At 51.0% G+C, this 22275-nt stretch overlaps 1 protein-coding gene across 2 annotated transcripts in view; it reads left to right on the top strand.

Annotated features, from left to right (window-relative positions):
- spats2 (spermatogenesis associated serine rich 2) overlaps nt 1–21083 on the top strand; it is a 32282-nt gene extending 11199 nt beyond the window's left edge. The window contains exons 4-14 of one of the 2 annotated variants that reach the window (XM_088635005.1): nt 4078–4157; nt 5050–5158; nt 9049–9098; nt 10401–10641; nt 11780–11977; nt 13285–13420; nt 13938–13996; nt 15790–15899; nt 16380–16482; nt 17101–17264; nt 17938–21083. In XM_088635005.1, coding sequence (XP_088491131.1) covers nt 4078–4157; nt 5050–5158; nt 9049–9098; nt 10401–10641; nt 11780–11977; nt 13285–13420; nt 13938–13996; nt 15790–15899; nt 16380–16482; nt 17101–17264; nt 17938–18198 — 1511 coding nt within the window. In that variant the 3' untranslated portion in view covers nt 18199–21083. The remainder of the gene's footprint in view (nt 1–4077; nt 4158–5049; nt 5159–9048; nt 9099–10400; nt 10642–11779; nt 11978–13284; nt 13421–13937; nt 13997–15789; nt 15900–16379; nt 16483–17100; nt 17265–17937) is intronic. The other variant, XM_088635014.1, reaches the window with a different exon arrangement.
- Nucleotides 21084–22275: the final 1192 nt, after the last annotated feature.

Here is a 22275-nt window from a genome sequence, read left to right as displayed (position 1 = left end):
TCACCTAGCTTGTACGTTCTCCTGATCGCCCTCTCCGCTTGGCGCCGGGTGGTGCCGGAGGCTGATGTGACCAAGCGCAGGTCCTGCGCAGGCACGGTGCAGGGTGGGGTCCACACCTCTCCAGCTCCTGGAACGATTCCTTTTCCAAGCTTCCCTACCACGTCCTAACTCTGCTGTCATCCAGGAGATCGGCCAGTGCTGACAATCTGGAGCACGGATGCTGGGATACACGCCGCAGGTGTGCACCTGGTACCTTTCAAGAGTAATTCCGCTCTTTACCACGTGAGCGAAAAGCAGTACTTGGGTGCAGTTTAAGTTGATTTGGTTGCTTCTGCTGCCAGAAAAACTTGTGCTAGTCCGATCTGCAGTATTTGTCCTCGTATTTCTTCCGTGTCGTTCAAAAATGTCTGTGCGTGCCTCTGTCTCTTTACTGCCTCTGAGCTCAATGTTCATTTAATCCGGAGTCTCGGGCAGCTCTCTTCCTCCTCACCTGGACGTGACTTTGACCCAGTTTTCTTGCACAGAGGAGCCACTGTCCTGAAGCTCCCCACAGTGTTGGGCTGGACGGAGTTAGTCATTCTGTGGTCTTCACCGCCCTTTTAACTTGGTTCTTCTCATGTTCCTGCCCCGAGTTTCCTAGCTGCAGTCGCTCGCTCCGAGTCGGCTGGCAAAGCGAAGGCGCGTGCGTGTGTGTACGTGTGTACTGTGCTGTTTCTAAAGGTATTAAAGCCTTCCAGGCAGGGGCCAGTCCCTTCCTAACCACACCGAGAGATTAAGAAGTGTAATCTAATCTCCCCTCACCGCAGGCACACGGAACAGGATCTTGCTTCCCGGTCTTGTTCCTGTTTCTGCAGCCCTGCTGGATGTCGAGCTCCATGTACTGTGTGCTTCTCTTTCTGCGCTGAAGTGCGTGACACAGAGGAGGGCGGCAGCGGAAGGCCTCCGCTTCCCAAGCCGTGCCTTTGCCCTGCGGACGTTCACTGTTCTCGCGCCAGCGGCCAGCAGGGAAGCTCGGGGAACCCGGGCCAGCGGCGTGTCCGCAGGGGTTTGCGGAAACAAACGTCCTGTGGGTGATCGGTCAGGTCTGTTTCAGTTTCCCAGTGCCGTTCGTTTCGGTTTTCGAGTCCTGCGGATGTGGAATCCAGCAGGTTGTTGGACTGCTTCTCCGTCCGGGGCTCAGTCAGGGCAGCCGGATGCTGCCATCGCTGACGTAGGGAGCAGTGGAGGATGAGGAAGATGTGGGTGTGCCACCACGAGGAGGGTCCGTCCGGATTGTTTGGGTTAAACTGGTCCCGGATCTCCACCAGCGGTTTGTGAGAAGTCTGCGTGACGTTGATACGGCTGGTTTGAGGTATTAAAAAGATTGCCAGCGGACAAAAGCCTTGATTGCACGAATTCTTTCTCGGGTCTTCGCACCTATATTTCTGTAGGATCAAGAGGGTCTGAATTTCCTTTTGCAAAGGCTGACCTGGGGATGGGACCGAGACGGGTGTTATATGAGCCTTTCAGGCTCTGTGCCCTGGGCGTCTGATCTTTCAGAATGTGTAGCCTCTCCTGCAGTGCATCGTTCACGTCCGGTCGATCGGTGTCAGGGACCGAAAGCTGGCGGGTTTCAAGCCCTGAAGCGGGTCATCAGACCTGCGGGAGTCTTGTTCACGCTGCAGGCGACCTCTCTGCTCGTGGAAATGTTTACAGGGCTCCTCTCACCAAGGCCCGACGGGAGGAAGGAGACTCCGCTCCAGTGGTCTGGGAGGTTTTTTTTGTGAAGTTTTGGGTTTTCTTTCTTCCATCCAGTTGGTACGGAGTTGCGAAACCCCCTTCCCTATAAAAGCCAGCGAGTGCAGCGCCATGCTTCTCTGCCTGTGTACCAGACTTTGCTTGGGCTTGTGCTTTGCATGTCAAATTGCTCCCAGAGCCCCGTTTGCAAAGGCTGATGGGCCAGAGCTCCGATTCGGCCCTCCTGCTCGCTTGCTTCTCGGTCCACCGAGCTGTTTCTCTCTCGCCGCTCCCTGCTCCCCATTTCCTTGTTACCCTTTAGATAAGAACGAACTTTTTAAAGCGACTATCAGGTCGAGCCGGTCGAGATACGGCCTACTTCCTCAATTCTTCTCCCTGCCGTGAGTTCCACCACCCCTTTCGTGGAAGGACACGTGTGTGTGTGTGTGGGGGGGTGCCCTGTCAGTGTCCCGCAGTGCTTTACTTGAGCAAGACTTGACCCACGTGCCCTCTTTATCGCAAGAGCTCGGACTCGGGCCTGTGTTCTGCACCAGTTGGATGTTTGTGAGGTATCTCAGAGTGTCATCCCTCTCTTCTGTTGACTGCCCGTCAAACCTCTAAGGGCGATAAGACCAGATTTTCCCTCTTTGCCTCCGTTTCATCAGACAAAAACGTTTCGGAGAACGTGGGCAGCAGGCATCCTCTGCTTTGGACCTGGGGTACCCAATTAGCGGCCCCTACCCACGGGTCCGGTGCCCTTCAAGACAGGCGTCCTCGCTTGTGCACTTGGGTCCGGAGGTGCCAGTCCAGGGTCGTCCCGCAGTGGGAGTCGAGGTGGCTGTCCTGTACTGGACTCCTGCTCCTGCCCGGCCTCGTCTTGCCTCCTGTGGTGCCAGCTGCTCTCTGGGGAAGAGCTGCCCTGCCTGCAAACGGCGTCTTGACTGCTGGCGCTGGGCTTGAAGGCTGTTGTCCGCTCATTCATGAGCGGCCATCGGCGCGCGGGTCCCAGAGGGCTGCGTCGTGCTCCCTGTGCAGCCCGTTACCTTGTGTGCTCTAGACCGGGAGGCTTTGCATCTTAATCTACTGAAATGATTGCGAAAGAAAAACTTGGCTTTTCTGTTCTGCCAGTGGCCAAGTCCATCTTCCCTTCTTTGCCGTCGAACACGGAGACGGATGGCTTTTAGTAGGCCTCTTTTCCTGCGGAGGTTATTGTCTGGGGTCGTGAATTAGGTCAGAGTTCAACACCTTTGCATCACCTCATCCAGCCTCCTGGCGCCCTGCTTGCAGACAGTAGGATGAATCCTGACCAGTGGGACCAGGTACTCCCAGCAGCCTCCAGCACTGGTGAGAGAGCTAGAGGGAGCCCCGATCTCTGCTCTAGTCCAGCTGGACGCCCTCATCAGGTTCGCCAGGAGCCGAGTTCGCCAATGTCTCTGGTTTAAGAGCCGGGTAACCCTGAAGGGCCGAGGTTGAGAAGGCTGCTCCGTGTCCATCTTGAGTTGGTGTAGCAGGTCTGGGGAGTAGAAATGAACATGACGTCCTTTCCCTGTGCCAGGGGCTCGGCCAGGGGCGTACCGGGCTTGGCGTTAGCCTGGGCATGTACATGACGGCTCTGCCAGCGGTGTGAACCTTGTACACGCTTTTCCTGCAGGAGATGCAATATGTTATAAGGTGGACATTTAGAACTGGATTGGTTAACTCTGCTCGATACAAGGGTTACGATGTAATTTTATACTGTTAAATAGGAATGTGTGCTGCAAACCTAAGTAACCAATTCTATTAAAAGAACAAGTAATGGGTTGATTCCGCGCTGAAAAAAAGGGAGAAAGAAAACGCAACGTTTCGGCCGTGAAGCCCTTCCTCGGGTGTGAGGGATTGCTCGCACCTGAAGAAGGCTTCACGGTCGAAATGTTGCGTTTTCTTTCTCCCTTTTTTTTCAGCACGGAATCAACCCATTACTTGTTCCTTTGCAGCCTACGCATGCTGACGCAGCTCCCGAACCTGAACTGTATTAAAAGAAGTTATGTTTAGCAAATAAGGAATTAGGAAGGTGTGTGTGTGATTCTGGACCACTGCCAATTTTGTAAGCAAAGGGAAGTGCGATCGATAACAAAACAATTTCAGGCCTGCTCTAGTTGAAATACTTTGAGGGAAAAATACACTGAGCACCTCCGTTTCGCTCCCACGCGTGTGAAATAAAAACTTTTTAACTTCCGAGACGGACTCCCGACTCTTTTAAGGGGAAGGGGGAAGAGCTTCTCCAGCAGCGGGCTTGACCAGCCTGGCTCACCGCAGTGTGTGCCTGCTGCCTGTCGTCGACCAGAGGGCCAACAGCCGCCTGTCCCGTTTTTATCTCCCCAGACACCTCGGGCGTGGTGTTCGACACCCACTCCAAGATGGTCATGTCGCAGGGCGGCACTTTTGAGAAGATGAAGGAGAAGGTAAGGGGGGGGGGGGTGGTACCGGTGTGTGAAGGGCAGCGCAGGACACTCCAGGGTTAGGGGCACTGCCTCTGCAGGCCTCAGCAAGGCACCATAGCGGGCTTTCCAGCAGTGTAAAAATCACTTTTTTTTTTTTTTTTTTTTTTAGTCAGTAGTCGAGTAGACAAAAGTGTTGTGGTCAGAAGATATTAATGGTCACCCCTAATGCAGGTGCCAGCTTTGTTTTCACATTCCACCGTGCTGAAGAGTTCTGTCCCACAGGTCTTCAAAATCTTAGTTCCTGGTACCGATATTTAGTCACATGGCATTATGGGACACAGAACTGCTGGCAGTCGCTGGATCTGAGTTTCAGGTCAGTTTTCTTGTGTTGAACTGCCTTTCAATACACAGATAAAGATTATTTTATCTGGGGGGGGATTAAAATATTCACTTATCCAGTTCCCCCTGTAGTCCCACTCCCGGTAAAGTAATATCCTGTAGTCTCCTTGTCCTTTCACTTCTGTTGAAGTGAAACTGAAAGGCACTGTTCACATGGAGGGAACGCCCTTGCAGCCGGAGCGCTCGAGAGCCGTCCCGGCGAGACGCGAGCTGCCAAGTGCTGAACTGGTTTTGGAACAGGAGTCGGCACTCCTGCTGTGACGCACTGAGCTCTCGGAGAATTGGGCGCTGCAGTCACGAGCCACGCGATTGCAGCCGCTCAACTGATCTGCATTTTTTTGCAACTGTTTTGTACATTTGCACTCCTCGCCCCCGCCACCCAGAGCGGAGTCACGCCCGTACCGGCGGCAGTCTCTTCCAGGACCCCGGGGCGGGGTCGCCCCGCCCGCGGCTGGTCTTCGGGAGACCGGGCGAGGCGCGCGCCCAGGCTCACGTGCACCCCTCTGCCTTTCAGATCAACGCCGTGCGGGCCGTCGTCCCCAACAAGAGCAATAACGAGATCGTCCTGGTGCTGCAGCACTTTGAGAACTCGGTGGACCGCACGGTGCAGGCCTTCGTGGAAGGTAACCCGCCTCTCTGCCCCTCTCGTCTGCGGGGTGGCGTGGGACTTTGCCGGCTTGCCAGGCGGGAGAGACCCGAGCGTACGGATAACGTCAAAGGCCGAATGAATAACCCTCCATCCGTTTTCAAACTGCTGCATGCGATGTGGGGTCGTGGGGGAGCCGGAGCCTATCCCAGCAAGCAGCAGTGCACGCCAGGGCCAGCTGTCCCAGAATTCAGTTAACCTACCAGCTTGTCTTTGGACAACCAGAGCACCCAAATGCAGGGAGAACATGTTAACTCCCCACCGATAGCACCCCAGGAATTGAAGCCGGGGCCCCAGTTTTGCGATCCAGCCATGCTGACCCCTGTGCCACCTTGCCATCTCAAAGAACGATTTTGGGGAAAATTTAAATAATGCATTACTGCGTGCCAGTTTTTAGTTTTAAAACAACATATATGCCAAGTCCCAGTTTTGATGGGTTTCTGGATATGCACCTGTGCTGTGTCCGTCTCGAGAGGCACCCGGGCCTGTAGCCAGCGTGAGGCGTCAGCAGAGCAGATGTGACGCCCAGGGTTCTGCCGGTACCTCTAGCGGGCCGTCTGCCCGAGGTCCTCGACTTCATAGTGGAATTACAGGTGCAGGTGATTTCAGGTGGATCACGATGTGCGGAGGCAGTGCAGGATATGGAGAATTTGCTTTGTTTTCCTGGGAGGTCCACTTCACCTAATCAGATAAGCACCATTGCTGTTGGCCCGGTCCGTAATTTCCATGTACTTTTACCTAGATTTTTGTGGCTGTGGAAGTAATATTGCTTTTGGGTCCCTCGGGGTTCTCCCAAAGAATGTGCAGGACAGCTGAGCCCCGGTTGCCGCTGGCTGAGGGGGGCACAAGCCGAGGCAGCCCTGTTTTGTAGTGTCAGAAATGGCATGAAAGCACAGGGCTCTTTTCTTGCTCCTCCCTTCTGGTCTCCCTGCAAAAGCGTTAAGGTAGCTGTTGAGCCCTGGCTTGGCACAGTCGGCACGGGCTTCCCGAGCTCTCGCCTCTGGTGCTGGAAGCACTCCTGGACTCTGAGCAGCTTTCAGCCCTGCGTGCTGCAGCACACGTTACCTGAGGCCTCATTAACCAGCGGGCGGCTCTGACCTCTCCGGCCGTAGTTCTGATCCGCAGCTCCCCGGAATGGTGCGCGGTGGAATTCGCACACTGCTGTTCCTTGTGGCCTGGGGCTATGTTGATTTAAAAAATGTAAAACCGTGCGTCGTAGTTATTTGGGGAACGGGGAAATCGGAGCCCTGCGCGGTTGCGATGCCTCTGTGATGACCTCATACGCGGGCGGTATCGCTCTTGGAAGTGAAGACGGAGCACGCCACACACAGCGCTTGGAAGCACCATCAGAACCTTGGCGTTTTTGCTAGATGAAGTTCAGGTTCCGACCAGCCCTTGTAGTGCGGTCTATTTAAATGACCTTTTCAATGCTCCACCTCTGACAAGAGGCATTTTTGAAGCTGTCTCCGGGGGCGGGGAGATGTGGCTCTTCCTCTCCACCTGCGTCAGGGCCAGGAATTGGAGTGGCAGCTGACAGACGTCATCGCGGGTGCCTCTGTGTCAGACGAGCGCGGGAAGTGGAGGCATGTGTAAACAAGGCTCCTTGACAGCATTGGTGACTCAGCTACTTACCCGTCATTGCCAGAGGTCACACTGGGTCTTCGGTAGGGCTGCAACAAATGAACATTTTGATCGTAGATTATTCAGGCAGATATTACACCGATTTCATTGGCTTAGCTGCAACTTATGGGTTGTCAATGAGAGAGGCTGTGACAATGTTTGGCATTGTTCAGCAGCATTATACCTTTATTCCATAAAATAATGAGAAATGCAAAATTTTGAAAAAGTATCAACTTAACATTAACATCTTCTTACTGCACTCTTTCACTCTTAATTTTTTTTAACTCAAAGTTTTTTTGTGCAAAAATAAAATTCAAGATTGTTCAGAGTTAAATATAAAAAAAATAAAACCGGATTCAAATAAGTCACTTGAAATCCGACTGTGAACTGGAACAGCAGCAAGTAAATGTTTCGATGGACTGTCAGATTTGCGAATCTGAGCCGCGGTGATGAACACTGATCAATAATAAACATGTAGATGATCTCTCTCTCTCTCTCTCTCTCTCTCTCTCTCTCTCTCTCTCTCTCTCTCTCTCTCTCTCTCTCTCTCTCTCTCTCTCGGCTGCAGTATCATTTAACTGGGTAAACACTAGTCTATTCTGATCGTGTTTTTATTTCACGAGATGAGCTTCTGTATACATAACGGTAGTTCACAAGACAAGCTATGAACAGGTGTACAGGACAAGCTATTTGTTTTTAGGCTGAACACTTTGACGTAACCCAATCCGTGTAACACTACGACAGAGTGAGCTGCTGGTTGTTATTCACAGATTCATATCTGATAGGATGACCAGCTTTATCTCTCTTCTCGTACAGTTCTTTGAAGAGACTCCTATCCTCATGGTGAGGGTTCAGCAAACCAAAAATATGCAGCAGTAGCATTGAACTGCAATTCTGTTAACTTGAGGCTAACGGACAAACCAGTGGGAACTTGTGGTATTTCACCGTTGCTAAATCCTTCTAATTATTCAGAACGCTATTCTCATGACTTGTATAATCTGACAGGATACGGTGATCTTCAGGGATGTTGGTAAGGGTAGCAGGACTGGGTAGCTCAGTTTGTCGGAACACCGCCCACGCCACCGAGCGCCATGTATTTGTAAATTAAATACAACTCCACACCTAGTTGCTTAGTAATGAAAGGTTTGCGATTTGAATTTGCCAGTAGTAACCCTTTTGCACAAATGTTGATTGCTAACCAGGCTATCGGTTTTCTATTCTGCGGTTACCCCAGTTCTGTGACTAACCTGGTGTGTTCTCGTCCACACCTGGATGTTTCCTTTCCGGATGCTCAAGCATGCATGTCATGGAATGCTAAATCAACCGTGCATATTCTGCAGGCTACTGTTTATTCTTGTTTTAAGAAAATGTTCCCGCACTTTGCTTCTTTTGGAACTTTCCGCCATTGTTTTTTCTTCAGCCCGTTCTCTAGTCACGACGCTGTAGCAGCATTGCCGTCCTCTTCAGGTCACGTCATTAACTCGCTGGAGGTGGGAGGCCCGTTTTGAAAATGTAAACGAAACATCGACAATGGAAATATTTGTTGACAAAATTGACTAGGGCTGAAACTATTATTCCTCGGTCTTTTGCACTAAAATATATTGTGAAAGTACAGTGTTTGAGTTTATACTACACCTTCCCTGCGTGATGGGTGTTTAATCTTGTTGTGTGGCTCACAACAGGAGGGGGGGAAGAGCTGCAGTCCTCTGTCGGGACTCGCGGAGGCGCTGTGCGGACAGGCCGAGAGGGGGCGTGATGGGGTTTTGAAATATTGAAAGCGGAAAGTGTAGTGGTTTCCAGTCCCGTTTGTTGAGCAGAGCTCGGCGCCCTCACTGGAGGCTTGCTTTAGAACCGGTGCTTGTCACCAGGAGAGGGGTCCCTGGCTCGGCTGTGCTGGAAGGAGGTGAGGGGATAAAGAGGGGAGTGCTCAGGGAGTGCTTTCTCACTGCGAGCCCATTTCCTGTCCTGCCAACGTGCTCAAAGCCCAAAGCGGAATCCGTGCTCCGAACTTGAAATGGCCCTTCAGTCAGGGGTCAGATACACTTTTCATTTCGAGTGACGTGTGGGATGTTTCAGCTTTCTTTTTTTTTTTAGATGGTCTTAACCATGCTTAGATGTGATAATTAAAGGTTGCAGTTCTTGCGTTTGTACGAGTGTTGAGCTCCGGTAGCCAGACTTGAGGGATGTGTGGATTTCCTTTTGAATATTTCATGCGTGCTTTTTTTTTGGTTTCGCTCTTTCCTTCAGGCTATGCTGTGGAAATCCTGAAGGAATGGAATGTCACTGGGAAAAAGAAGGTAAATGCCTTAAAACGGGATTTGGCAGGATCAACTGATTTTTCACTTGGGGGAAGGGGGTTGGGCTCCGAGACAATTCTGCCCCAAAGATGGGGTGCAGCTATCCTCATCCGTCCCCTGTAATTCACCTACTGTGCATTTTGCTCACCCCGTCTTGAGCAGCGGACGGCCGAGCACCGACACCTGTTCTGAGAAGGGGGGTGGAGGCACCCATGAGTGCTCAGATGGCAGTCACATGACAGTACAGCATGCCAGCTGACACTAGTGTGGGGGAGGAGACCTGCGCTAATGATGGCTTGTTTGGGGGGTCCAAGCCTCCAGTCCTCTCTCCAAGGGCACGAGCAAGCCCACTGACGCCAACCAGCTCTGCTCTTCCGCCTCTGACATATGCAAAGGATCTGTGAATTAATACGCAGCCTCCTATAATGAGAGCGTTTTACAGGTGTCCTTGCGCAACAGTGCGTCAATAAAGCTCCAGCAGCTGCACCAGATCTGTATCCAGGTCTTGGCAGAGAACGTGCAGGACTCACTTAGTCCTCCCCTCTGCACTGATGTCAGGCCGAGGCCTCTGACAGTCCTGCACACACTACAAAGTACTGTCAGCTGGAATTAGGAAAAGACTGTAGGACAGCCCCTCACTCAAGCCTTGTTTGGCTTCTGTTCACTGTCCCGATGAAGAACAATACAATGGCTCTTATATCGCAGAGGAAATTCAATTTAGGAACATTTAGCTAAGAAAACAAGAGGAGATGCTTCTTATTCTTATCCAGCGGTTCAGACTCCTGGTCCTCTCCTCCTCTGTCCCATCTGGATATTGTTTCCAACTCAAAAAATTATTAACTTTTCTTTATAGTCGTCCCTGGTTTCAGCAGTGCTGCTGGCAAGACCTTCAGCAAACAGAGCTCTGGTCAGTCTGTCCCCAGCTTGTTTAACAAGCTGCTGCTGTTTTATACCCCCTCTAAACAACCCGCAATAGGTAACCGATTAATAGTGCGCAGTCCTCTGGACATTCTCTGCTCGGACATTTCCCTGATCGGGATGAAGTCTGCTTGGGCTCGAACTCCAGAATTCCTCCCCTGAATGAGGACTTTTCTGAAAGCCAGCACTACTTTTGTCTCACCGGAAGCTGAGAAGGGTGAAGCCCTTTGTGCAGATGGGTCAGCTGAGGGTTTAGTTTTCCGGGGGAGTTCAGAGCTCACACAACAGGAATTGGGACCAACCAAGGAATCTGTAACCACGCACTGAGGTTCACCCGAGGAGCAGGAGGCGTCTTGGAATTCTGAGCCTTTCTGTCCGTTTCAGCCCAAGAAGAAGAAAAAACCCAAGCCCCAGGCCGAGAGCAGCGCCGGGCCCGGGCTGGGGGACCCCTCGCAGCCCCCCGACACGCCCACCGACAAAGACGGGCTGAACGGCTTCCACGCCAACGGCTCGGCGCTGGACGGCGACTCGGCGGACTCCCTGAGCGAGCAGATGGACTCGGTCTCGCTGGACACGGCCGAGCTGGACTCGGAACCGGCTACCCCGGACCTCTCCGACACTACAGGTGAGGCGGCGTTCCTGTCTGACCCGTCGGGTCACGGGCCCGCGAGATCCACCCGCCCAGTAGACTAAAGCCAGCTGCCGGGAGACGCAGTAGGTCGAGAGCAGCTGGGAGCTGATTTCCGATTTGCTGCTGTGCAGCTTGATGACTGGGTTCGAGGCTCCAAGCGAATCCTGTTATTTGCTTGCCGCTGTAAGTGGAAGAATCCCCAGGGAGAAGTTCTAGCTTCCTGCGAGCTGAGGCCGTTTGAAGTCGGACGGCAGGCGGGGTGGATCGCGAGTCGTGCGATGAGGAGGGAGTGGTGGGGGTTCCTCTCGAAGTCCGGTGCTGCGGAGGAGTGGTCCACGCCGCTTCCCTCGGGAGACGGTGGCAGACCGGTCTGCCTCTGCTGTTCCCAGGGGATCCCCACTGGATCGTCATCGAGAGGGTTGTGAAATCCTTGGTGCTGTTTCCGGGGCAGCTTTTGGGGTTGGTCAGCCCGCCAGGCAGAGAACTTGTCTATCCAGATTCAGGCAAAAAAAGCAGCTGTCTGCTTTCTAGTTGTCAGGGTAACTTGAAGTTTGTGTTTTTTTGGCTGGTGGAGGAAGAGAGATCTTGACCAGCCCTCCTGGCCCTGGGGGGGTCCAGTTCCCACACGGTTCTCCTTCTCGATGTGTCGGAGTAGCAGAGTTGAGCCTCCTTGCAGCTGGTTTTCACTGTTTGCAGTACTGAACGTTACTGCATGTACGCCTTCAGTGGGAGATTGCTGGAAAAGGCCTGTTGGGGGTTCAGAAACAAAAGCCAGGCAGTTACAAATTGCCATAAAAGCCCTGTAATAATGAATTAGCAATTAGAACACAACTCTAAACCTGGACTCCTTCTCCAAAGCAGCAGAGCAAGCAGCGAGTCCTCCTTGTCTGGGTATCTGCAGGACTGTCACGCTGGCTCGCCCCCACTTCCTTCCTGTACTTCTCTCTCCAACACGACTGCTGTACCCAGTTTCTGGCTCTGCAGTTCTGCCGATTGACCGAGCATCTAGCTCCCCGTTTTTCACGGCTCCTACAGGGTCACGGATAGGGGCGAGGGGCTCCCCGTGAGCTTTTATCTCCTCTTACCCCTGGGTCGTTGCGAGGTCAGGTGAGCCCTTTCTGTGCCTCACCAGGACTGAACGGCTCTCCCGCAGGGACGGAAGCGGAGGATGGCAAGGCCAGAGCCGATGCCCACGTGCCCCGGGCGCACCATCTCCCCAGAGGCCCGGCTGGCAAGCCCCGGTCCCGGCCTGGCTCCCAGCCGTCGTCGGCACTCTCGCTGGCGCTGCCGGAGGACGGCCAGCACCCCTCGGCCACCAGCAAGCGGATCGGTAAGTGAGCCGCCGCCTGCTGGCCCATCTTTCCGACAGCTGCTTCTCCGTGGCCGCGGGGTCCAGGCCACGTCGCGGGTAGCGAGGAAACTGCCAGCGCAGCGCAGCGGAAACTGCACGAGTCAGACTGGCCCAGGCTGCATTCGCTGAATTGGTCGGTGTGTCTTCTGTTACTGGCTCAGAGTGCAAGGCGCCAGGAGGATCAGGCAGGAGGAAGCAATGAGGAGAGCTGAACTGCCCTGCCCACATGGGTCACTTTTAGTTCTGAGCTTAACGGATATCTCCGCTCCTCCTTCCTGAGCGTCGAGGCCTGCCACAGGTCACGCAGTGTTCAGCACCAGTCCCCTGCAGGCTGCTGGTCGGCCTGCTTTCGGCAAGAGAAGCAGAAAAGCAGTGGCGTCCGCTAACAGGAAGTGAAAGGTGTACGGTATATAAACTGATTCATTAACACCGAGTAGCTTTGTCTCTCGGTACCTCGGTTTGCGTTGAGCAAGTTCTCGGAGCCACTGGATGTATCATGAGTCAGTGTTTATTGTGGCGTGCCACAGTCCAAAGAGAAAAAGTAAACAAATGGAATAAGCAAATGAATTCAAAGTCGGGGAAAGTTTTGAGTCCTGTTCTCCCTCCTCCCCCCTTCAGCTTTCTCTAGCACGGGAGGGAAGGATTATGCCATAAATGAGTGACTATATGGTAATTCCCTGCCCACCCCAATAAAGCAATGAGAAACATTAATTAATCTGGGAAAAGATCCCTTCCCTAAGAAACTCGGGGTGTGTTTCTGGATATGGTCAAGTCCTGTGCCCGGCCATACCAATGCTCCTGCTGGCCTGATGGAGCAGTGAAATACTGTCTCTTCCATGTCATTATGTTCTGAGCAGCTGACTGATGTTGGGCAAATCTAGCTCCAGTGCTCGCCTGTAGCTCTCGGAGTGATGGAGGCCATGGGTAAGGGCTTGGTCCTGGACCTACAATCCTCTGTGCACAGGAGAGCACACACCTGCTCTTCATCTTTCTCCTGATTCAGATGCCCTGAGCTCCTAGATTCAAGATCAGCTCCTTTTAGCTTTCGATTGTAATCCCCAGAACGTACCTGGTCCCTCTCATCAGGCCTGATGAGAATCAAAATTCTGAAAAACGATGAAAGCTGAAGTAATCAAAAGGTTCGCTTTTGCCAGAATCCTAAATGAAAACACAGGACTGGTGTTCTGTCCCTGCTTTAGATACTGTGCTTTTATTGGCTGTTAATTAGCAATAAGGAGACAGGATTCCCTGCCGCTAATCCATGCGTTTTCTCCCGTGTCCCTCAGCGTCCAACATAGACAAGTCTGTCAAGGACCTGCAGCGCTGCACAGCCTCACTCACACGATACAGAGTGGTGGTCAAGGAGGAGATGGACTCCTCTATCAAGAAAATGAAGCAGACCTTCGCAGAGCTCCAGAGCTGGTCAGTGTGCCGTGCCAGCCCCTGTACTGCCGCAGTTTTTAAAGGCTCTCTTGTTGGTAGGCCCCTGTGACTCATCGAGCAGGCCAGCAGGATCTTGTGGGGATTTTATTTGGCTCAGGTTTTTAATCACTTGATTGATCCAATTTCCTTTAACTGGAGTTAAAGGAAATCCTTCCTGTTTTTATTGCCTTGGGGAAACGAGCATGTACCGATGGAATTAAAATGTCTGTGTTGATTCCTCTCCTATTGTGAGCCAAGTAAATCCTGACCCTCCTAAAATCGGTCTTCAGTGTCCCTTATTTGTAATGGGGACTAAATCGGAAGCAATTAAATCCTGAAATCCAGCCTGCACTCTGAGGGTCGGATTTAAAGCCGTGTGACTTTCAGAGTCCAGTCTCTAGCTTGAGATAATGCCAGTGTCCCAGTGGGCATTCCTGCTGTTTGAAACGATACGTTTCTGCTCCACGTCGCGTGGTGGGTCTCTGAGGTCTAACAGCGTCTCCTCTGCACCCTGCAGCCTGATGGACCGGGAGGTGGCCCTGTTGGCAGAAATGGACAAGGTCAAAGCAGAAGCCAGTGAGTATGAACCGTTCTGTGACACTGTCCCATCTGAGTGTCTCCACACTGCGCCCCCTCTCCTAGTTCTGCTGCACGCTTGAAGTCCACCACAAGCCTGGGCTTTTTCAGCTCAAGAACAACGATTTCTTCTTGCTCATTCTTTCCCCTGACATTTGCGGTTGGAGGAGCGTTTGATTAGTCAAGGTTTAGTTGCATCTGTGATTGTTTCGGAGATGTTAGCCCACGTAGTAATTTTACAGGATTTAAAAATCCTGTAAAAAGGATTTTTTAGTCCTTTTAGTGCATTTAACTTTTTAGTGCATTTTAGTCCTTAAACTAAAATGCACCACTTCAGAAATGTCTTAAAACCCTTTTGACCTTATAAACTTTTATCTAAACACTTAAATTCAGCCTCTGGCTTTCCCTTAACTGCGGTGCAGAGTTACATTTTGATTCAGAGAACTAGATTTCAGCCCAAGAAATGCCGAAGTTCTCTTAGTTTCCTCACTGTGTTATACACATGATATATGACCCTCCTCTGCCGAAATCTCTCGTGTGGCTGAGAGACCATGCCACTTCAGACATCCGTGGAATACGTCGGTCTAGCAAACGCCTTTGCAGGTCTGGTGAACATGGGTTCTGAAGTGTGGTCTGCTTTCATCAATGCTGGCTGAGGGTCGTTCTGTCTTCTGCGCTGTGTCCAAGCTGTTCTGTTGTCCTTGATTTCAGACATGACCTAAAACGGGCAGAATAGTTACGAAAACGGCTCTTACAGGAAGCCAGCCTGCTGACCTTGGAGAATAGGCCTCGTTTTATATGGATGCACAAGACCTTGGGGAAAATCTTTGTTCCAAATAGATTATCCTGGGATGAATGAAGTGCTGCTGTTGTGCTCTGGGTTTCTCCCTGGTGCCTGGCCTGTTCTGTGGCGGGTGTGTCCGAGAGGATGGTGCTTGTCTCAGGTGTCAGGGCTGTGAATGAGCTCTTTGTGCACAGAGGCAGCACACTATTCCCTGAGAGTCAAGAGCCAAGCATTCCTCTGGCCAGGCCGGGCACACCTACCCTCCCCCTCTCCGTCTGGATGAGAAATCTCTTTATTTCCTTAGACATGCTGCTTTGTCCTGACCTGGAATGATTTCGGCTTTAGTCTGCGTTCATTTCGTCTAACTGCTCCAGTGTGGGTCATTCATTTACTCAACTGGTAGATTAGAATGTCTTCCCGATTTTTAAATGCCCCTCACCCACCTCGGTGCTCTTTTCTGAACTTTAGCTTTAAAGAAATGCCATCATCTCGGAGAGCAAAGCATTAAGCAGAATTGTTTTTTCGTCCTGCTTGAAAGTCTCAAGCTCTTACTCTGATTTACCATTCCAGTGATGTAAATGCTTTCATCATTATTTGATCTGTAGTAGTTTGCAGTTTAGAGATGTTGTGCATGTTTGGACATCATTTGCTTTAATTCTTTAACATCTGTTGATGCACAAGGTTTCCACATCTAGTGAGAAGGTTAGTTATTTATGGAGTAAGCTCATTAAGCTGCTTCTTGCCTGGCTGGTCAGTTTGTTCCCACTATGCACAGCCCTCAATGTGAGGACTTAACTTCCTGCACGCAGCTGCCCTTCACTGCCTCAGACTCGCTCTCCACTGCGGTCCTTGACGCAGTTCTGGGCTGACTTCCAGTGCCATCAGGATTGGAAACCCTTGGAGAATCTCTGTTCAAGATCGAGCTGCGTTTTGGTCCAGGAGTCGCCCTGGTGGTCCCTGCAGTGGGAGTGCGGTGGTTTTCCTGACGGGGGGGCGCTCTGTGTTGCAGTGGCGATCCTGGATGGCAGGCAGAAGAAAGCTGAGATGCTGAGGCGGCTGACGGACCAGGCGGGCTCTATGTCCGAGGAGCAGCTGAGCGAGCTGCGTGCCGACATCAAGGTGAGTGTGGCTGCATGCCCTCTGCCCCTGGGCAGGTTGGCAACAGTGTGTGAGAGTGAGTGTGGACATTCCACCCCTTTCCCAATTCTGCAGATCTTCCGGCAATCGTTTGCTTTTGCAGAGAGCTTGGTGGCATAAAAGAGATTGAGATTGAAAATAGGTTTCGTTGATCTTTTGCGGATTCTGCTCTCCGTGGTGGAGGTGTACGTACAAGACTACCTGCTCTGATAAGTGTTGGAGGGACGCAGACTCGAGGATGGTCTTCGGTGTGAGATCCAGCAAGATGTGATTCTGAGCAAACGCAGAGAGCTACAGATACCTTAGATGGGCACTGCTCCAGCCTCCAGTGTACAAGAACAGGCCTTGTGACGAGAGACAAGCTTGCTAAGAGATTAGAGCAGGAGGTGAAGGCAGACATTGGAGTCTGGAAATCCAGAGCTGTCACTGGAGATAACGCCACCCCAACCCTTTCCCCCGCAGCACTTTGTGAGCGAGCGCAAGTACGATGAAGACCTGGGTCGCGCGTTGAAGTTCACCTACGAGCTGGAGCCGGCCAAGAAGAACATCATGTCCTTCGGATCAGGTACGCCCCCTGCAGGCTGGGCTCTTGGGGTTCTTGTCGCCTTTTCTCCCAATCTTCTCCCTTCTTTTGGAATTACTTTTTGGGGCAGATACCTTGGGGGAGGAGCTAAAGTGGTATCTAAATGCATGAGGCTCCTGTGTGATGCAACACCATGGCTGGAGCCAGAGTTGATCCTGGGACAGCCCAGTCAGTGGTTCTCTCCTTCAGAAACGCCACTTGTATTTTCTTAATTACATCTGTTTCCTCTCAATTTCTGTTCTTTATCTGGAAACCTGGTTACCCAGGGCCCTCACTGCAGCATATATGACTAGACAGAGATGTAATTTGTCTATCTTGCAGACTTGGTGTCCTATTAAAATAGTTTGTAGCTGTAACAATACACTGCTTTTACATGAGGTATGATTGCAGACAAGAGAACGCCACACAACCTTTCCTGGCCAGTTGAGGAGTTAATCTCATCCAGACGGTTCCTTTGAGAAGCCGGGATATTAGCTTGGAAGACCTTTTTATGCACAGAAGAACCACAGCATTTGTTTAAAGCAATAGGTCCTCATTGTTGACCTGTCTGTCCGCCGAGTGCGTCGGTGAAAGTCTTCCCCCTCTGCCGTCTGTCTGCAGTGTACCATCCTCAGACGGGGTACTCCAGCCGCTCCCGCTGCAGCTCGGCCTCCTCCTCGCTCACTGGCCCCGGGACCCCCGAGGGACCGCCCCCGCCCCTCCCCCAGGCTTCGGGGTACGGCCCCCGAGAGACCGGGGCTCGCCCCGCTCCGGCCCACAGACAGGTGAGAGCGCTGACCCGGCTGATCTTCCGCACCGACACCCCCTGCTCTCCGAGTTGAATGTGGGCACGGCCGAGCCTTCAGCCTGTCGACCGAGCCCGGCCCTTGGCCTCAAAGGGAAAAGGATCAGGTGGCAGCCTGTAGTCAGAGGATCGATTGTTTCGGCGCTGGGCTGTCATTTCCCTGCTCCGACTGAGTTTCCCCAAGAAGAAGAAAGGAGTTTGTGCTGGGACAGAGAAGTCGGAAAGTAGACTGCAGGTGGAAATTTGGAGTCTGCTCTCCCTCCCTCAACCCTGAGCTGTGGTCCCTCTGAGATGGAGGAGATCAAGATTCAGATTTTTTGGAAGGTAGTCTTACTGGCCACCCACAATTTGAGAAATGTAGTAAAATTCCATTCCCATCTTTCTCTATCTGCAGGTATCTCAAGGGTGGGACAAGAAGTGACATTGTATTTATTCGTTGGCAGATCTCAAATTATCCTAGTTGAGATCTGCATTCTGCCACACAATTGCAGCTCTTCTGTGTGAAAAGCTGCCTCTGTCTCTGCTTGTATCTGAAGCATTGCCCTTGGTTGAAAGGAACTTTTCAGTCCCTTTTGCAGCTTCATGAAAAGATGAGATTTAATGGAACCTTCCAGCTGTGCTGGTCCATAACAAGGATTCTCCTTTTCCCACAGGGCTATCAAGGCAATCGCAGGCCAGGCCATGGCTACCAGCCTGGAGGACCGCAGCAGTCCAACAGTGCCTCCCACCCAGACCGCAACCCCAACCGGACCAGCCATCGTTACCCCGGCAACCGAGGCCAAGGGGCTGCCCCTCCCACCTCCTCTTCCTCCCTGCCCTCCACCAACGGCTCCGCCCAGTCCCTGCCCCCTCACCAGGACCGGCCCACCCCCAACGGGCTGCCCCAGCGCCCCCCCCGGACACACTGCCCCTGACACGCCCCTCTCCCCGGGACTGGAGGAAAGCGCCTCCGCCTGACCAAGTTCCAGAACAACTCCAGTTTACATCCTCCGAGCTGTAGTGTCGCCTTCGGTCCTCTCGCCCCGCCTCCCTCTCCCTGCTCCTCTGCCGCTGCTCCTGCTCCCTCCTGTCAGGAGAGCCGTCACGGTTGTGCCAGTCGCTGCTCTTCACGCGGTCCGGTGCCCTCCCCCCACCTGCTGGCGTTGGGTGGGAACTGGCATGAAGTCACCCAGCATTAGAATCCTTCACTGCAGACTGGCTTTAGCTCTGCGAGTGTTTGTATAGGTGCACATTTGAAAGGCCACCTAATGGGGGGAGGGGGGGGTCTTTTTCCATTTTTACTCAAGCTTTGCTTTGCCTTGTCCGTCACTTCCTCTCCCTACATGACCCAGTGGGATGGAGTTTTTTCCCCATCAGTCCAGTAAAATGGCCAAGTTGAATTTTTTGCCTCTCACTAAGCTAGTATCTGCAGTGCGCGTCGGTAACCTTTACCTCCCTTATTTATTTTGCTTTTCTACGTCACGGGGCTTTCAAACTCTTTTCCTATAGAACCACCATGCTTGCGTGTTTTGAGTCCTAACCTCTGCCGTTCAGTGACTCTGGTTGTTTGTGCAGGATTGCCACTGGAATTTGGGGGACTGCCTGCGGCCCTGCAGGACTGGAGTTTCACCCCCTGTGTCGAAGCTTTGCAAAGCACCTGAATGAATTGAAGGGGGTCTCAGTCGGAGTGCGTCTATGCTGGGAGTCTCCATGTCCTCCACAGGAATGTTCATCTAGACGAGCAGGCACTCGCCATTGCATCGTTCCCGTTTGCCTTGCCTCATCAAGCTTTAGCTAAAATAATTGTTGCCTTTTACGGGCGTGTGCGATCACCCTCGGGAGAGATGTCTGTTTGAGCGCCATGGGCTTTAGGTACACCCTGCAGTCTTCTTGGACGATGTTCGGCTCTTCAGTTGGAGAGGCATGCATGTGCCAGGTTTCCCGACAAGCAGGCGATGGGGTCACCATGGCCTCCAAAAGCCCGACAGTGAGCTACTGCTTTATTTGGCCGAAAGACCAACTTGACGAGAACAGTTTTAATCCCAAAACTGAAGTTCCCTGTTCTTGATGGGAGTCAGGGTTTGTGATGAAGATTGGTTTTGTTCTTTGGAAATGCCTGACTGTTCTAGTGTGGGAAAGGTGAATGAAGATAATACCACACTATGTAGAGCATGCTTTTGAAGCAGTGATCCTCTGCAGGACAGGGTGAACTTTACCTCACCATGATTATCCTGTTTACGCTGCTTGGCTTAAAATGCTATCGATTTGTGTTACAGTCTGGTGTTACAAGGTTGAAGAGCAAAGCGTCTGTCACACTGGATGTGGAGCCATCTCAAATATTTGGGGGGGTGGGGGGAGATGATGGGGAAATTGCACAGAAATAGCTTATGTTTAGTAGAGGTCAGTGATCTTTATTTTGAACTTGAACAACTGAATGCAGATATTCAGCTTTTTTAGAATGTAGCAGCAGTGTTAGATTTTGTGTTAGAAATGTTAGTTTCAGTTGAATCATTCTACAATTAGTGTGTAGTGTCACAGCGGTAGTTTAGCTGTGCATCTTTAAGGCAGTTGCAAGGATCTGTGTGCATGCATCTGCTATTCAGTTATTCTTAAAGCTAGTTTTGCAGATATGGTTATTTGCCAGTCAGTGTTTCTCTGCATTGTTGCTCATTCTTACATTCTGTAACGGCTGAATTCTTCTTGGCTTGGCACTAGTTAGGATTAACAAGAGTCGGAGTAGGAAATAACTTAGTCATCGTACATCCCTTCTTAGCCTAACATTCAGGAGTCCACTCCATTTATTTGTACCACAGACTTCACGTTAGATTTTTTATTTGTCTGCTCTTAAGGGCTCGACCTGTTCTTTGAGGTGCAAGGTGTCATTTTTAATTAGATGCCAAGCTGAGTGCTGTTTTTGAGCTGGATTGATCAGTGATCAGCAAACTGGCCTCATTCTTAAGCAATATATAATGGAAAAATAGGGTAATAAGAACTACTGAGCCTGTGTGCTTGTGTTTAGGATGCCTTTGCCTTCCAAGAGATGTTTGCACAGTTGCATCCTCACTGCCTCCATCTTTTCTTGGCTCTGCGGCCAGTAGCCTTATCCTTCTTCCCTCGCTGCCTCCGATCTCTCGTCTGTGGCAGAATGTGTACGTCTAGACTGCGAGCTGCTCTGGCAAGTTTGAATCCTTGCTACTTCGCCTTCTGTTTTCACAATTCATGCTCATGGAAGGAGTTTTCCCAGCTTTGTTCAATACAGACAGGTTTTGATGAAATGGAAATCACTTGTAAAATCCCTTTTGGCTGAAAGTTAAAACAATCTCCCCATCCCCCCCCCACTATAAAACTCACTACACTTGAAATTGCTAAAAACATGTAGGAGCTAAATGTGTTTTTTTGGGGGGAGCATTTCAAAACTTTGCATGATTGGCCACCGATGCAGGACTGGCTAACTGCAGCTCGTTCTCCTACTGGCCTTGTGGATGTGTGTGTGGATGCCCTCGTCCGGGAGGTTCTGAAAGTGTTCTGCTGTACATGCCTCTGGCCTCCTCTACGCCTACTAGGAATCGGAACCCTTTTCCCTCTTCTCTATGCATCTGAGACAGCTCTAAAAATAGAAGTGCCTTCTGTCATCTCCCTAGATCCTTACATTCCTCCCCCTCATCCCCAAAACTACGGACCAAAGACACCCTCTCTTCCACTATGGCTCCAGCACACCAGCCCTGGACACCATCCGTTCACAGACCAGAGTGGCCATGCTCTCCTCGACTCTTCTCATTACTGTTATCAACTATTAATATTAAAATTGTTAGCAAATGTATTCTGGTGCTTCCCGACTCATCTTTTCTGTACGTGGTGAAGAGCTGTAGAAGACTGGATGCATGATTCAGTTAAAAGGGCGTAGCAGTTTGCTGTTCATCCTGTGTCAGAACAAAGGTTTGTAAGAAAGGGGTTCACAAATCTGTGAGAGAGATAAATATATATATATACAGTTGGAAAAAGTTAAAAATAAGTTGACTGCAACCATAATTGTGAGCATTTCTGGTGTAGTGGGTTTACTAGTTAGTGTCAAATACACTGCTGAAATCCTCCAGGTCAATTCGTTCTAAAATGGGGATGTGGTACCAAGACCAATAGTGGAATAATTTTTTTGAGTGTTATGAGACATCCAGGAAATCTGCAAATCATGTAGCATGTTTCATTTTATATGGTCTTAATGCTTGTGCTTTGGCACTAAGCAATGTTAAGGAAAATTTACTATTGCTAAAATACATTCAAAAGGGTTTTTGGTACATGGATAAAATGGTAGTAAGGTCCAAATCAGTCTGAAGGTTAAAAAGTGTGGAAATGTCCCTGGGGCACTAATGTGACATTACCAAGTGAGAAGTAAAACTAAATGTTTTAATGGGCTTAGAGTAATGGATTTTAAATGATTAAATTTACCAAATGCAAAATCTCAAGTTTTAGTAGATATATAAGCCTTCCACAGCCTTGCAAGGTATTGCAACTATTAAACCCCACCAACTGAGGTGCTATCACAAACACTACCGTCCTTAAAGAACTAACCTGGCTTATGCCAACACGGCTGAAGTCATATTACCTCTTGCTATGACATGTTTCCAGTGCTGTCTTTACAGTCACGCTGCTAGCTGTATGACCAGGCCAGCACTGGTGCTTAAGTGTAGATCCTTTTGTCTTGCATCTGTACTGAAGCAGGAAAAAGTTTGCCTCTTACCATTTTCACACGTTAACAGTACTGTTGGCTACAACAGAGGTGAATCACAGACATGCAGATGAGCCATAACCACTTGCTTCAGCTACCTGGGGCTACAAGGATAGTCCTCATAGAAGACAGCGAGAGAGGGGCTCCGCCCCTTCATGGCTCTAGGTCCCAGACTCGGACCACTCGCCACACCCAAGATCAAAGCATAACGTGCTGGGCTGAAATCCAACAACGTTCTAGTTTTATGAAAGATGTATGAGCCTCTGTCGCCATACCACTCTAAAACATC

Source organism: Lepisosteus platostomus, chromosome 1, assembly GCF_059453375.1.
Source record: "Lepisosteus platostomus isolate fLepPlt1 chromosome 1, fLepPlt1.hap1, whole genome shotgun sequence".
NCBI lineage: Eukaryota > Metazoa > Chordata > Actinopteri > Semionotiformes > Lepisosteidae > Lepisosteus > Lepisosteus platostomus.
Note: the sequence above shows the minus strand (reverse complement) of the source record. Positions and strands in the feature narration are given on the sequence as shown.